Source organism: Emydura macquarii, unplaced genomic scaffold, assembly GCF_026122565.2.
Source record: "Emydura macquarii macquarii isolate MOO-44397 ecotype Brisbane River unplaced genomic scaffold, CSIRO-AGI_Emac_v2 contig_2636, whole genome shotgun sequence".
In the NCBI taxonomy this organism is placed as follows: Eukaryota; Metazoa; Chordata; order Testudines; family Chelidae; genus Emydura; species Emydura macquarii.
The window spans coordinates 43747609-43764882 of record NW_027132773.1 but is presented as its reverse complement, the minus strand read 5'-3'; the positions used below and the strand labels follow the sequence as shown (position 1 = coordinate 43764882).

The following is a 17274-nucleotide window of genomic DNA, read 5'->3' as shown; positions in this document are numbered from 1 at the left end:
ACATTTGTATGGCGCCCAGTAAAATGGAGCCATGACCCAGATGAAGCTAATAGAGGCTAACACACTATAAATATTAAATATTAATAGTCTCAGATCCTTTCAAATCCTTTCCAAACAGTTTGGAGTAACACTGCATACCCAGCACACACTCTTTTTTAAAGTGAAAGCTGAGAAAACAGGTCACATGACTTCCAGAGTTGAGGGCCAGTAGGGTCTATTCCTTAGGCAGGCTCTGTGCACACAAAAAAATTTCCCACAGATTTTGCCAGGAGAGTGAGGTGCTGATGGCAGTGCTGTGCCATCTATGTATGCCTGACCGGCTGTGTGTTGTCTAACTGAATCCAGCCCCCAGGACGATTCCATCTGGCCTCCATGGAGGATACCATTTTGTAGAACAAAATGGCATCCTCCACAGAGCATGACCTTGTACACACCATACATACGTGCTAATGCTGCATGGAGAATGCCAGTTTGGACTGCTTAAGGCATGCAAGTGAGTTGTAGCATGCCTAACTAAAATTGTCACTGCATGCCATTGGCTGAAGGAACGAAGGTTTGGGCCCCTAACTATCAATTTAGGTTTCAGTCTTGTGAGAGGCTAGTAAGGTAAGAAAGTGACTGCTCTGTAGGAAAACTGAATGGATCTTTCCTAACTGCCCCTCTTTTCCTGTATCACATATCATCCCCTAGAGCTCTCAGCTCTGTTCTGCATTGCAGGAAGATCTATAAGACAAAATGTCCTCAACACATTTGCCAAAACCCAGCAACTGGCCTTTTGCTGCTAGGCCTGAATGAATTACCAAAGTGTTTTGTCTCAAAAAATTCATTAATAGTTTGGAATATATTTGGAGAGAATTGGCATCATCATACAGCTCAGATGCCAAAGCAATGATGGCAGTGATCAGAGAATGATAATGTAGCATCATTTAATGATCCAGAAACACGCTGCTTGTTTTCACTCAAAGTCTCCTTGTCTCTTATGAGTCCTTGGGCACAGCCAGCAAGAGAGTTCTTTTTAGCATGCCAGCATTTTCCCTTCTGGTTTTTAAAATGGAGTGCTTACATCTGGAGTAGAAGAGGGAAGGGGTGGCTGCCTGGGACAATAAGGGAGTTGGCAGTAGCTGCTGCAAATATTGCAAGAAGGACACACACACATTGTCTTCCTCCTGATCACAAGACTGTTTCTCGTGCAGGATGAAGGCTCAGCAAGGCAGGAAATCTCAATAGCAGTCCAGTTCCAACCAAGTATGGGGTAACCCATGGCTGCAGCATATCATCATGTGGGACTGCATTACAGTGCCACGGGCAATGCTTCCTTTTCCAAATCTACGGCATCAAGATGTCATCTTTCCCAGTTCTGTTCCTGCTAGGGAAAAAGCACCTAGCAAGGGACGTGTGCAGGCAGAGCAGCGGTTCAGGGAAGAGTCTGCACTAAATATGCTAGTTAGGGTATGGATAGAGGATAGGAATCTGGATTGTCACTTCTGCAAATCTAGTGTTCAGGAAACCACACGCAGGAAGGGATGGGGTATCATGTCTGCAAAGAGGCTTCAGAGATGCCTTGAACCCTACTCATAGTTTATGGCTAGTGTCTCTGTCTTTCCCCACCCCGCCAAATCAGACCTATTAGCCCAGGCAGAACAAATTTACTGGGCATTTGTTCAGGGAGATGAGAGCGGATTCAACACAATTTTCATGTATCGAGCCTACATTGCTGGGCTTTCTTCCTAGTGCATATATTTTGGGTTACTTCAGCTTCAAGTCAGTTATGACACCAAAACCATAGATTAAAATGCAGAAGTGCTGTGAATGTGAGGAATTATTACCAGTCAGATAATAAGTGCATGGAACACAGGTACAGCCCCAGTTTAGCCTGGAGTGGTGGCCATGAAGGGAAGGGAAGGGTATGTAACTTGCTTCTAATGCTTCACCGAGATCTGGTTCTATGCTACAGGGGGCCCTAAGAAGGAATGTTATGGCCCTCCCCAATATTAAAATAGGCAAGTTCTTATAATAAAAAGCAAATGGGGGCTCTCATGGAGAATACATTGGGAAAACAAAGCAGGAGGGTGGAAGGCAGATTCCCACAGAAAAAGAAAGTGAAGTTATAATTTTAGAAACATATTAGTGATTTGAGTACATAATATTTGCCAAGAACATTAGGGAAATGCTGAGGTAAGGTTTTACTTCTCAGATGAACACTCAGACTATCTTAACTACCCTCAGAGAGAAGGTAGGATGCCATCTTCCCTTCCTAACTTGGCTACTATAAAAATGTACGTTGTACAGCACTGGTTTAAAAATTTGCAAAACCATGCTCTGAACTGTCCCTAGTCTATGTTTCCCAGAAGCTGGGAATGGGCAACGGGATGAATCACTTGATGATTACCTGTTCTGTTCATTTCCTCTGAAGCACCTGGCATTGGCCACTGTCAGAAGACAGGATACTGGGCTAGATGGACCATAGGTCTGACCCAGTATGTCCATTCTTAGTTTCTTATCCATTCATGTTTCCGGTTAAGTGTGATTCATGGAAGTGCTCTAGTATCATGTTCTGGGGGTATGATATGTATATATTTAGATCTGCTAGCACGGTCACATGATATTAAAGAACTGGCTGTCACATGGGATCACAGAGCTCTTTACTGTGAGGTAAATTACAGCTGGATGGACCTTCCAGGAATGAGCCCTTTATAATGATTTTGAGAACAATTCCCTTCAGTGTTTGTCTAATCAGGGATTTGTAAATCTCTTTAATGTGTGATATGTAGCCTCTAACAGTATATTTAAGATTGAGCCCCTGCAGTATATTTAAGATTGAGAAACTGGAGTTTGCAAGATACTGATACATTGAAACTTCTTCATGGATTGATAAAGTAGTATAAATTCCGGTTGTCTCAAGCCATCATTATAACAGCAGAGTTAAAGTCTATGCATCTTATTTTGACAACTGCAATCCTAATTCTGCATTTCCTAAGCTTCTGACGATTTTTTTAAACTAATATTCTTGACAGGTAATATGCACTCAATTCACCCATGCATTCATACCACCTTAACTTCACCTCAGCTAAGGTTTTTCTGTGGAAATTTCCTTTGTTTTCAGAAACACAGTCATATGATCTGCTGGAGAGAATTTATTTTACTGCAAACATTAAGGGATCCACAAGAAGGGAGGTCAAGCTGATTTTAGGAAGTTCTTCTTCCTCTTCTTATGTGTCATCTCCATTATTGGAGATTTGCAGCCGTAGTAGCCCATGCTGCATGATCTTCTGCTAATTTCATTGTGAATAAATAGTTCTCTTGATTGACCCAGGATGCCACATCATCCAGCCAAGATTTTCTTTTTTCTGCCTCATGTTCTTCTGCCATCATTCATCCCTTCCTGAGCCTGGATACATTGATCACCCACTGAACCATGTCAAATAAAGTTCAAAGTGGGGAAAATCAAGCCTGAGGTGGCCCAGGTTAGGCACACAAAAACCGAGACGTCCCAGATCAATGGCCACTCCTGAAAAGTACTGTTATTTATTATTTGTATTGTAGTAGCACCTAGGAGCCCCAGCCATGGGCCAGGACCCCAGTATGCGAGGGGCTGTACAAGCACAGAGCAAAAAGACTGCCCTCTGCAGCTTTAGAGAGAGAGGAAGACAAGCTCTTTGGAACAGGCATAAAGTGTGGTCTAGTAGATAGAGCTCTGGACTGGAACTGGGTTCTATTCATAGCTCTGCTGATGGCCATTTGGGTGACCTTTGGTAAATCACTTTAACCTCACTGTGTGCCTCAGTTTCCCCATCTGTAAAATGAGAATATGATACTGATCTCCTTTGTAAGGCACTTCGAAATATACTATTGAAAAGCCATGTACAAGAGGTAGGTATTATTATACAAAATGTGGAGGAGGCATAAATAGATTTTCTAGAGGTGGTATGGACTGAGAAGGCCAATGAAAAAGACAGGAGATTAAGAGAAGCAACTCAAAACAATGACTGGTATGTTGGGCTTTTTTGCTCCTCCTAAAAGTTCTTATTTCACTGCTTACTAAAAGTCCAGCTGGGTGATGGCTGGGGAGGTAATTACAAGTGGGTTTAATATATGTCATCTTTCCAGAAAGGACTGGCACTTTTCTCAATTTTTTTCTCTGTGTAGAAAAACGCTAGTATGACATAGTTATTTGGATATAAATAGTAAAGAGTACAGAATTCAAATGAACCAAACCGTGTAGGGAAACGAATTCACTTTCCTCTTTGTCACAAAAAATTGTACATTAGGGGCTCATTTTGCCAAACAGCAAACCGAATTGCAAATTAGTATGCATATAACTCATATTATGCTTTTCTTCTGCAGGTGTCAGGTTTTACAAAAGCTGTTCATTTTTCATGAGAGGGAAATCAAGTGAATACATTACAAACATTCAGTCCCATGAGACATTATTCTGACTCAGTTGAAAAAAGAACAAACAAAAAAACCACAACTTTGTCAACACACTTTTAAAATATGGGAAAGTTAATAATCTAGGATTTTTAAAAACTTTTTCCTTTAGCCCAGAACTAGTGTGAGTGGAACAGACAGCATAAGAGCATGGGAAATGGCTACTTACTGTCACCAGCTCAAAATCATCTTAGGTTAATAATGATTGAAAGTGTCTACCAGCTCAATCAATAATGCCTAGATCCTGCTGGCACATGTGAAATTAATTGAAGGTCTCAGTCCAGGTCTGTGGACAGATTTCCATTTCACAGAACTGCTGCATCTCCACAAACTTAACCAGCATCCCAAATTGAATGTGTATGGGAAACAAACTGTCAAATCACCATGTAATCCTTCCAGTGGGATGGCCTGAGGTTAATTTGCAGTGCTTCTGTCTATGTGGCAACTGTTCTGTGAATTAACAACACAATTCTGTCTCTGGGACTGTCAGTGCAGAAACTGTCCCAAGCAATTACCTCTACCCTATCTCCTGTCTAAAATTCAGGTTCATGCTTTTCACAGAACTACGAGTCATAATATAGTTCTTCAGAATATTGACCACTCCCCTATGGGAAGAAAAGGTAGCTCGTGGAATTTCCTACAGATTCCTCCATGGGGAGGGATACTTCCCACTAGGGAAGAAACAGGGGTTTTAGCTTTCCAGCTCTATAGATCCCCAAGATCTTTCTGGATCTTGAGAAGTTCACCAGGCGCACATGCCAAGACTTTATGTCTCTACACTGCACTGTGTGTAGGGGATCTACAGCAAAGTTAGTAAGTACAGTCCCAGGCAGTATCAGGTTCCTGCACATCCTTCACTGTGTTGATTGAGAATGATGCATATCCCCCCAGGCTTGCCACATCCACATGATGGCATCTGTGGTCCCATAGAGGTGGCTGGAGGGTGGCATACATTCTGCATGATCTGGGGGAAGGGGAGGGGAGGGCAGGATGTTCCATTCACAAAAGCTATCCTCTGCATGAGGATCAGAATGGTGTGCTCTGGTTCACTATTCATTAGACAAAGTTGATTAGCTGAATAGAAAAAAACTGATGCATAGGCATGAATGACCTGTTTTTGTCTATGGAACATTAACCAGAATTGTATGAATCTGTGACATAAGGACATGATATACTACTAAGCCTAGGTGCCCAGAGTCTTAGTTAAGAAAGCTATATTGCCTTATAGGCCAAAATCTCAAGTCCATACTCAGTACTTTTTCAGGCAAAATCCCACTGAGTTCACAAGTCAGAGTTTTGCCTGAGAAATGACTGAATAAAAACTGAGGGAGGATTTCAGGATTTGGCCCAAAATGCAACAAGATTTTGTAAATTACATGGCAGTTCTTTATCATTCAGCAGAGCTTAGAATAAGACATGCACTGCCCTGCCCCAAACAGCGGGGGGGGGGCACTAACACCACCTTCACAGCAGGCCCACCTCAGGCAGCTCCAGGCTCAGTCCCTGCCCTGGCTTGGGCAATGCCACCAACCTCCAAAGCTCCCTGCTCGATCAGGCTCCAGCAGGCTCTTAGCAGCAGCTTTGGGACTCCGGCAGCAGGCAATAGCCGGCAGCAGTCAGCCAGCCAGCAGCTTCCAGCCTGGGCTGCACTCCACCCTAGCACCAAAATGGAGTCCCTCACATGCTATTCCCTGTCTCTCTGGAAAAGGAAGAGTCTCTCTCCTTTTCTCCAAGGCATAATGGGAGTTGTAGTCTCCCAGGATCTTCCCAACTGTAAACTCCCAATCAAGTTCCAAGGCCCCTGAAGTACAGCGTGCCTACATGTGTAATAAAGATTGAATTTTATAGTAAAGTCATGAATGATTGGCTGACATGCTGGCTGAGCAGAGTAATGTCTGTCTTTAATAGTAGATGTGTCTTGCCTAAGAATCCTAAAAGATGGTGCTTGATTATTATTTTGGTCTTGGAGTGATCTGAGACCATCTCTGGATCTCTGGTACTTGCTCACATTAGGTTGGAAAGACGTTTTGCAAAATAGACAGAAGGATTTGAACAAATGGAGTTGTGATTTTATTAGCTCATTTGATGTCACGTAAACTCCGCTCTGTTGCAAGATATAAATTTAAAGATATTTGTTGTGACTTGCTTAAAACTGCTTTAGAAGCTGGAGATAGAGTATATGTTAAATGTGGTTAGATATTGGGCTATAAGATACTAGGGTTAGTTATTCCACTTAACAAAAAAAAAGGGAAGGGAAAAAGGAGAGAACAGAACAAGCAGAGAACAGTGAAAATGAATGGAGAAGGATGAAGATTAATTGTTGCAGGCTGCACTAATGGCAACACATATGAGATTGGGACCAAATGTTCTTGATTGCTTTGTTTGGAGCATGGGCTAAGAGTGCTTTACATATGAATTTAAGAGCCTAGCTTTAGGCATCCAGGCTTGAAAATGTTGTCTGTCGATATTTACTGAACCTATTAGCAATCTCTGGGTGCTAACAAAAGGCTAGTTTGGGTTTTATCATGCAGCAATTAGTAAGGGGTGGAGCACAGGTGCACTGCCAAAATGGGAACAATAGGAGGCACTGTGTCTCCTGGGCTCCCTGCTTCCCCTACAATGGGAGAGTAATCTTCTTGCAGTGCAGCCACACCCTACTCTGCACAACCAGCAATGTGTCGGCACTTTATCCTGACCTGCTATCCACAGATACGCATCACATCAATATCATGTTATTTTATTGTTGCTGTGATATCAAAAGCAGAAAGGTAGCTAGATTCTTTCCAAGGGAAAATGAGTCTGAACACTTCACAGCAGAGAAGTTGTAATTTTTTCTGTGACTGATCACTTTGTTTAATTCAGAAATGTGCCCTGTATCATGGTATAAAGTTCCTTCTGCATGTAAAGGGTTACTGGAATCCCGCCTAACCTGCTGAGCACCCACCTTATGATGACCCACTTCTCAAGCTGGGCACCCAAGATCACTAATTGCATTTGAAATCTTGACCTAAGGATCAAGCACCCTGATGTCAGGGGGAAACTGATCCCATATAGCTACCTACCTACTACTGACAGTGTAGACTTCTGTTGTCCACATACATACCCGTTTCTTCTAATGTTTTGCCTACACCCACTGTGTGTTCACTGAAAATCTAGTTGCAAATTAATTGCTTCTTGCCTGCTTTTGCACACCTAATTAGACAGACAAATGATTTTATTTTTGGAAAATTTAGCCCAGAGAAAATATTTGCTTGGTGTAACAGTTGGCCAATGTTTGCACAAAGCTGCTGCATCAAGAAACTGCCATTCATGAATTAGTAAACAATTCTTAGCAAAAATATAGGGCTTTCCTTTCCCCCACCCACCCATCAAGTACTGTTTACACCAGTCACACGAGTATGACTTTAATCCCTGTAATGTTGTTCACTGCTTCTAAGAGAAAAATCTCTTCAAACTTTATCCTCAGTCATGTCTAGATGTTGGAAAACACTTTATCTCTTTCTTTCTCTCTCTCTCTCACACACAAACTGTGCATTAAAATAGTGAGTATTTCTCTGCTGTAATGCATCCAGCTTTAATTCATGTAATGGGTTATTGATATTTATTTGGAAGAGCAAGTAACATCACCATTTAGTCTGTTCTCAACTGCAAACACACATGTGAAAAGAAACATAGTTCCTACCTACTGGCGACTCAGTCCAATATTTTCTGTATTTTTTCCATAGCATTGAATTCACACTAAAATAAAAATCCTTTCATTTATTAGAATTTTGTAATATTTTCTTAAATCTTTGTAAGTATCTGTGTTTTCAGAAATAAGTAGTTGCTTTTGAGCAAAAACCATAGCTGTCTGTGTATTGAACCATGCAACTAATTCATTTACATGATACATTTCTTTTGAATTCAGCATCAATTTCTGTCTTTCTGTGACTGTTTTACTTAGGGTGATAAATCTTAAATCTTGAGTTAAGATTAGATAGCAGGAGAGTTTCACAGCCTCAGGATAGCAGTAGAAAGAGTTACAATTAATTAGCAGTCCTTCCAGCTTTGAAACATCTTAAAAGGATTGCATCTAAATGTATAAAATTCCCTTTGAAGAAATATTTTCCCAAAGACAGATGATAGTTGAAAATCCATAGCCAAAGTTAAAGAAGGTTCCCTCTCTCATTCAAAGCACAGGGATTCAATTTCTGATACTAACTAAACCTCTGTCTTAGAAAAAAAAAACTTGGAGTTCATAAATCAGAAAGCCAAAAATTGAAAGATGATTGTCCAGATGTATCAAAATAGTTTGAAAGATGGAAATTAAGACTCAAAGATTTAAAGGAAGAAATAAAAGACCAAGGGAAAAAAAAGAGATCAGAGAAATTATATGATGGATGATATTTTTTAAGTTACCCATATACAGAGTGATAAATTGGGCAATGTCATTACAGACAGAAGTAATGAGCTCAGTATCTTCAATAGGCACAGTGTACAAAACAGGTTTGAAAGTCCATTTTCACAAAAGCCAGAGAATGAAATTTTAATTCCTGTTATGAAGATTTAAATCCAACGAATCAGAATTTTCAAAGTTAGTTCAATTAGTTTAAATCAGATGATGGTGTTTTCTCAAATATTTCTTGTAGAAACCTTTTCATAGTATAGTTACAAAAATAAAATACACTTTTCTCAAACAAAGCAGTACATTCAGTTAGATGGTTACTTTTGGAGAGGAGCCATAAACATATATCAAGCATGTCAAATTAATTTAGATTAATCTTTGATTGAAACAGCAATTAAGTTGTAAATTCATATGATTGGGCCTCAGGGCCATTTCTACTTATTTTATAGTATATCTCATAGTTTGATTCCAGGAAATTAGAATATAAAACCAAAATTCTATTTCAGACTCACTGTAAATGAAATATGATGCATATAGGTGGTGATTTTCAAAGGTGACTAGGGGATTTTGCAACACTGTTCACAATGAGCTTAATTATTATATACAATCATTGGATACTAGTTAATAATAAATCTTTTGACTGTGCAATCTGGGATTCTGCTTGGGTAGCAGCTATGACCAAGATGACTATTTCTAGCTACATCTAACTTTAAGGTTACAACAGTTTCTCTTGGTAGTGGACTTTGTCACCTTTAGACTAGACCACTGCAATGAACTCTACATTGGATTTACAGAGTGAGGTTTTCAATGCTCAGCAATGAGTATTTTAACACAGACTTCAGTGGGAACAATGTTAGGTCAGTGGTGAGCGTTCTTGAAAATCCCACCGTAAATCTGTTCAGAAAATGCATCTGGTATGATATGTAGCAGCCTATTTGAAGTGTAGAGCTCGTCAAAAATTTTCCGGTTGGACAGTTTTTGGAATTGCCTGTTAGGCTACCCAACTCCCAGACTACCTAAACTGGCTGGCTACATGGCCAGCCAAGAATATTTGTCCTTCCACCAGAAAATTTCACATTTCCAATTTTTGTTCCAATTTGAAATGAAAATATTTCCAGAAATCCAAAATTTTCCATGGGAAGGAAATTCCTCACAGCTCTGGTTAAGTGGGGTGTCCCACCATTTGCACAGTACAACAGTATTTGGGGATCTTCACTGGTTGTGTATTCCTGGGTGAAATGTAAGGTGTTGCTATTGATGCATAAAACTCTACACTCCTGATCCACTGCTGACAGATGTCAGTGGAATGACCTTTAGTGTTACTGTGGTGCCTGGAGGGGTCCTCACTGAGATTGCTTAATCAAGGCAAACTGCAAAGAATGGAGTAGATGATCCCTAAAACTGGTGGTTTATTTTAATAATTAGATTCACCAAGCCAGCAACAAAGCAGATTCTACCTTGTTGGTTACCAAGAAACCCCAATTAACATAAGGCAATTATCCATTCAAACTATCAAGGCATTCCATTATGGCACAGACAAATTAAGCTGAAGACAATGTAAATGATATTATTTCCTGCAGTATTTTATGTCTTTAATCTTAAGGTTAACTGAACCATCCATAAGCATAATATAATATAATTAAGACATGAAAGGGAATTAATATCCACAACCTAATCTGACTACGTTGTTAACATCTAACAGGATATAGGTAAACACAGACAAATACAATTAGTATTTACCTCTCTAATAACACATAACTTTCATCCATTAAACATGGCTTAGATATCTATCTGCAAGGAATGGTCCTGTTTACCATTTCAATACTTCCCTAATATGTTCTTAAAGCCTGCTCTTTAGGTCACTTTGCCTGTTAGTTGTTTAACCCTGGCTGGTTCATGGTCACACCTAGTGAATACAGTGGGCAATAAAGAACAACTTTAAATGGCTTGGGCCCTGCTTATTTGAGAGAGTACCTCTCTCCCCATGTCATGCTGCCACAGCTGTGATTTCAGAGGGTGCTGCAGGCATGATTTTCTCTGGAAGGGCCATCAGCTTTGGAAGTTACTCCCCAGCATAGACTGAAAGAGATCAACTCTGTTGACACTTCAGGGCACAGTGCACAGCCATCTGTTTGCCTCTGTGGACCTCCAGAGTGGTGTATTTTCATTTGATTAAGCTACAGTTGATTCATGTAACCTGCATGATATGAAGTGTTCATCTTTTTAAGGATTGAATCTTTAATTTTTGTAACAATCAAAAAGGAGCACAGGATTGATGCATTTTATTTGACCATAAACTTATATAAAGAAATAAAATAATAATAATAGAATCACAGAATTGTAAGACTGGAAGGAACCTCTAGCAGTCTTCTAGTCCAGTCCCCTGTACTCAAGGCAGGACTAAGTATTATCTAGACCATCCTTGACAGGTGTTTGTCTAACATGATCTTAAAAAACTCCAATGAAAGAGATTCTACAACTTCCCTGGCAAATTATTTCAATGCTTAACTACCCTGACAGTTAGGACGTTTTTCCTAATGTTTAACCTAAACTGCCCTCATTACAATTTAAGTCCATTGCTTCTTCTTCTAGCCTCATAGGTTAAAAAGAACAATTTTTCTCCCTCCTCTGTGTAACAGCCATTCAGGTACTTGAAAACCATTATCATGTCCCCTCTCAGTTTTTCCTTCTCCAGATTAAACAAACACAATTCTTTCAATCTTCCCTAATATGTCATGTTTTCTAGACTTTTAATCATTTTTGTTGCGTTCCTCTGGAATTTCTCCAATTTGTCCACATCTTTCCTCAAGTGTGGCGCCCAGAACTGGACACATTACTCCAGCTGAGGCCTAATCAGCATGGAGTGGAGTGGAAGAATTACTTCTTGTGTCGTTCTTACAACTCTCCTGCTAATACATCCTAGAAAGATGTTTGCTTTTTTTGCAACAGCATGAAATTCTTGACTCAAATTTAGTTTGTAATCCACTATGACCCACAGATCCCTTTCTGCAATACTTCTTCCTAGGTAATCATTTCCCATCTGGTATGTGTGCAACTGATCATTCCTTCCTAAGTGGAATACTTTGCATTTGTCCTTATTCAATTTCATCCTATTTATTTCAGACCATTTCTCCTGTCTGTCCAGATAATTTTGAATGTTAATCCTATCCTCCAAAGCACTTGCATCCCCTCGCAGCTTGGTATCATCTGCAAATTTTATAAGTGTACTCTCTATGCCGTTATCAAAATCATTGATGAAGATATTGAACAGAACTGGACCCAGAACTGGGGACCCCACTAGATATGCTCTTCCAGCTTGATTGTGAACCACTGATAACTATTCTCTGGGAATGGATTTCCAACCAGTTATGCACCAATTTTATAGTAGCTCCATCTAGGTTGTATTTCCCTAGTTTGTTTATGAGAAGGTCATGCGAGACAGTATCAAAAGCCTTACTAAATTCAAGATATACTACATCTAGCATTTTCCCCCTTCTGGAAGGCTATCCATCAAATAAAGCTATCAGATTGGTTTGGCATGATTTGTTTTTAACAAATCCATACTGACTGTTACTTATCACCTTATTATATCCTAGGTGTCTGCAAATTGATTGCTTAATTATTTGCTCCATTATCTTTCTGGGTACTGAAGTTAAGCTGACTGATCTGTTATTCCCTGGGTTGTTCTTATTCCCCTTTTTATTGATTAGGACTATATTTGCCCTTTTCCAGTCCTATGAAATCTCACCCATCTTCCATGACTTTTCAAAGATAATCGCTAATGCCTCAGATAGCTCCTCTGTCAGCTCCCTGAGTATTCTAGGATGTATTTCATCAGGCCCTGGTAACTTGAAAACATCTAGCTTGTCTAAGTAATTTTAACTTGTTTTTTTCCCTATTTTAGCCTCTGATCCGACCGCATTTTCACTGTAATTTGACCTCGTTTCCACTTTTTGTAGGATTCTTTTTTGAATTTCAGATCTTTTAAGATCTCCTGGTTAAGACAGAGAATTCTCTTGCCATACTTCATATAAAATAGGACCTAATCCTAATTCCCCCAATTCCCATTGAAATAACAAAACTAATAACAAATATTAATGAAATAATCAAGTTGTTTATGTACATTTCACTGAATAATGAATTCCTCTTAATATAGAACCTTAGAATAATCCAAGAGTTGATAATAGCACAATCAGAGAACTACATCCAACCACTGTTCTATGCAAAGTATGAGACAACTCTCTATATGCCAAATCATCGCCTTTAGAGCATTAGCAGTCCTGCAGCACTATGATTGCTGATCAGTGATTGTCCATGTGAAATGTATAGTTAAAGAAACATCCATTCCTGTAATTGTTACATTTGTGGTAGGAAGTTGATTAGAGTCCTCCATGCTGGTAATTAGACTGAATGTCTAGGTAATTTTCTTTGCCATTGATTTTGATGGATCCTTTGTGTATTTATTTTAGAGGCTCCCCTCCAAGTATTCAGTAAAGATTTTTAGCGGAGTGCCAAGCCAAATAATAAAGGCAAACACATAATGTGGGCTCAAATTGGCCACAGTTTTTATTAAAGATACAGGTATTTGATCCAGCCATAATCTGTATACCCTACCTCCCACTGATGATATTCAGAAGCTGAGAATGCTCAGCACTTCACAAGAGTGTTCAACAGTGGCATAGCTGAGCCACATTTGAACCAAATCAGCTAAACTTGGGAGATGATTCTTGACAAACCAAACCAACCCAGACCCAAACCAGTGTTCATTGGTAACCCACATCATTGCAGGACCTACATGCACTGATCCACTGCTGTTGGCAACAGCTCTTGAGTTCCCAAAGTTCAGTTGTGTGTTTTAAGCATTGATGTAGGGGCATGCTTTGCCAATAGCTAGTGTTAATGGAAGGGTCTTTCATTTCTGATGCCAGAGGGTCTAACTCCCACTTCATGCACACATACAGCATATGCACACTGACTGTGTGGACCACCTGCATTAGTTGCTTTGATGAATCATGGTTTATTGGTAAGGATAAACTATCTGGGTACAACCAGCTGAAAACTGAGACACCCAAGGTGCCTAATAACACATGGTTGTACAGGACCTCAGAGGAAGGCATAGACACAACCAATATATAGCCAAATTGGGATGGAAAAACCTAGTAGGAATATCTTTCCTTGCCCTAAAGGCAGTCAGATCAGGACACAAATCCAGAATAAACAATGAGATGTCAAGAAGTGGAAAAACATCTTCATGCCAGGAATGACGAAGCCAACTCATGAATACATTTTGAAGGTAGTTGGTTATAGGATACACCACATGGGTCAAGGTGGGGTTGGTGGGGAGGAACATGGATGCTTCAGGATAGACCCATTGCCAAGAGGGATGGAGCCGGTAGATCCAGTTGTTTCACTGGCCACGTAGCTGCCTTTATGACAAAACCTGACTTCTCGGAGCATTAATAGCAGTTCCAGGAAACACATGCACATGAAAGGCTATGCTTTGGCAACGATTTTGAGCAATGGGTTTTAACATAGCTTTTGGCTCTAATTGCCCAGCAGGGGCTAAGTTATTAATTCAGAAATTGAAAGTTAATTACTTTAGCAGTTATAACAATGAAGGAAACATTGGTTTTTATGCACCTAGATAAAATCTGAATTATCTCATTTGTGATTCTTTTCTTCAGAGGCAAATGTTACGTTTATCATACAGGAAATATTTTAAAATAAAGAATGCAGGAAGAATTGGATTTTCATTATTTAATTTTATGGCTTAATTTTGTAATTTTTTTTTTTTACTGTGAAGAATATTATCAAATTTTCTGAAAATGATGATTTGGTGATTTGTTTCTGGCTTAAATAAAATACTCAAATTCTATTCCAATATGTTCAACTTAATAAGTGAGCAAGTGTTGCTTTAAGATTGATGAACCTTTGCATCTAATCTACTTGACAATATATATTTTCACCTGAATTTATTACCAATGATTGAAATGTTTGGTTAGTAAGAAAATGCAGATTCATCAAAACTGAAACTGTTTGTGGAAAAAGGTCAGAATGTCCTGATTTGAAAAAGAAAGTGGGGGAAAAAAAAGAAAGAAACAGTTAAAATATTGAGTTTTGATATTTTGTAAACTATGTTTCATTTTCCAGTCTGAAATGACTTTTTGTTTCAAAATTAAAATAAATTTATTTAAAAAAATTTAAATATTTAAATAATCTAAATGTTTTGATTGACCCAATCTGTTTTTTTTTTTCTTTCTGATAATCAGTTAGCCAAAATTTTTGAAATTTTGACTTTCTGTCCTGATTTGGGGAAAAAAATATTTGAAATCTTAAAAACTGTCACTTGACAGGAAAACCACTTCCCACTCAACTCCACTTAACACCACCATCAAAGTCAACACCATACAATTTTAGATTTCTCATATTCTGATAATATCCTTTGATGTAAGATATATTCAATGAAAGCAAGCATGTAAGAAAAGTAAGAGTATCTTCCAAACACTGCATGATATCTATATTTGCAATTCAGAGTTCTCTCACTCTCTCTCTGTGTGTTCATCTAATTTATTCATATTCTTTAGGTATGTAATATAACCAGTGCTTAATTTGTGCCAGAGGTTGCCAGGGCTAAGCCCTGGCACCTCTAGGTTTGACAGTTCATAGCCCTGGCACCTCTGGGCTTGCTGCATGAAAGCAAAAAATATTGCTTGAGCCCGGCACCTCTTTCATTACAGATTAAGCACTGACTACAAGAAAAGGCAGCCAGATTACACCTGCATTTGCTGTATCAAATTAAGGATTGTTGTAAATACATCTGCCATCCCAACTGACAATTTTGCAGTACCGTATGGCTATTAGAAGGATATAGGGTAGGTTTTAGGGTGTATTTTTAGTGTTATCAGAGAGGTTGGGTCTGTGCTTTCAGTGATACAACAGTTACATCTGAGAAACTTTTCCATAATGCTCTAACATTTTTTTCTTAAAATAAAAGGTGACTGAACCATATTGTTGTGGGGAGGGTATCCAATGAGGCAGGAGACATCCATGCAGATGGCTCCCACTTCTGCAGAGCTAGAGGTGCCCTTCTATTGTGTATTTCCAACATCCAGAGGGTTGGGAAGTCTCTCCTCTTGCAAATTCAGCAAGCCCCTGTTTCCTTTCCAGTAGAGGAATTCTTCATTGGCAAAGGCAGTGTGGTTTGGATAGTGAAATTACTCCTCATGCTCAAGTTCAGGAGCTGCTGTAGTTGTTTGTTTTTCTTTATGTAGCCTGTGATGTGTCTTCTGTCCCCACTTCTCTTCATACAAATATCCAATATTTCCATCTCTGTCCATACCCAGTTGTTTCTTTCTTTTGATTGCAGGCAATGGACTGGGAATCCGAGTTGTAGGTGGGAAAGAAATTCCAGGGAACAATGGAGAAATTGGAGCCTACATTGCCAAGATCCTCCCTGGGGGCAATGCAGAGCAGACAGGGAAGCTGATGGAAGGTAAGATAAAGGCATCATAAAAATCTGGAAACCGAGGAAAGTTCTATTGTATGGTTTGTGAGCTACATTCATTTTTTCTCTAGGGCACTTCTCAGTGCCAGGGCAGGACATCAAGGAGCCAGTTTCAGCTCCCCAGTTCTAAGACCAGACCCCTCTCCAATGAGACTTAAAGAAGCATTTGGATTGTTCAAAGATCATCTCTTGGTGGAAGGTCCTTTAATGGCTCCTACACCAATGTAGAATTGATATGGCAGAGTGGAGCTGTGACATGCCTCCATCTGCCCCAAATACATTCTGTAAATGGGGGTCAGGGCAGAAACAAAGAGTCCAGGAAGGAAATTCTCTGGATTTGAAACTAGATTATGACCCTGTTGCACAACCTTAATAATGCATAAAAGCTGTAACTCAGCTACAGAATTTATTCATGTGTGCTTGTTAATACTTGGGTCTCTAACATATTTCTTAAATGCAAGCTCAAAAACTATCATGGACTCAAATCTATCCTCAGTTACACAGGTAACTCCCTTTGAATTTGTGTAATTGATGGCAGATTTCGGCCCTATGTTGTCATTCTGTGATTGAGATACACATGATCATTCCAATGGCATAAAAGTTACAGAGTAATCTCTACTCTCATTTACAATCACATAATGTATTAATATAGTTTCAGGAGTTCAAAACAGCATTTGCCAATATTTGTTTGAATTCCATGTTTAGTTTGGCCATGTTCTTACCACTTATTTCACTCTCTTTATAAACATTCCCTTAAATGAGCTTTTCTTCTTACAAACACTTGAGGAATGCCTACTCTTTATATGAGTACCTGAATTCATCTGCAAACAATGTTCATGTGTGGAAAAGCGTCTTTGCTAATTCCGTCTCTTAATTCCTCATCATTTGTTGTTCTTCTGTTTAAAATAAAATCAGTCATCCAGAACAGAGACAGGACCATAAATAAAGGAAATTGAAT

The 17274-nt window shown here is 39.3% G+C and overlaps 1 protein-coding gene across 1 annotated transcript in view; it reads left to right on the top strand.

The window, feature by feature from the left end:
• The window catches only part of PCLO (piccolo presynaptic cytomatrix protein), a 470221-nt gene that overhangs the window by 310400 nt on the left and 142547 nt on the right, over window positions 1-17274 (top strand). Inside the window, exon 11 of the mRNA XM_067564601.1 lies at window positions 16179-16304. Within this exon, the coding sequence (XP_067420702.1) occupies window positions 16179-16304 (126 nt within the window). The remainder of the gene's footprint in view (window positions 1-16178; window positions 16305-17274) is intronic.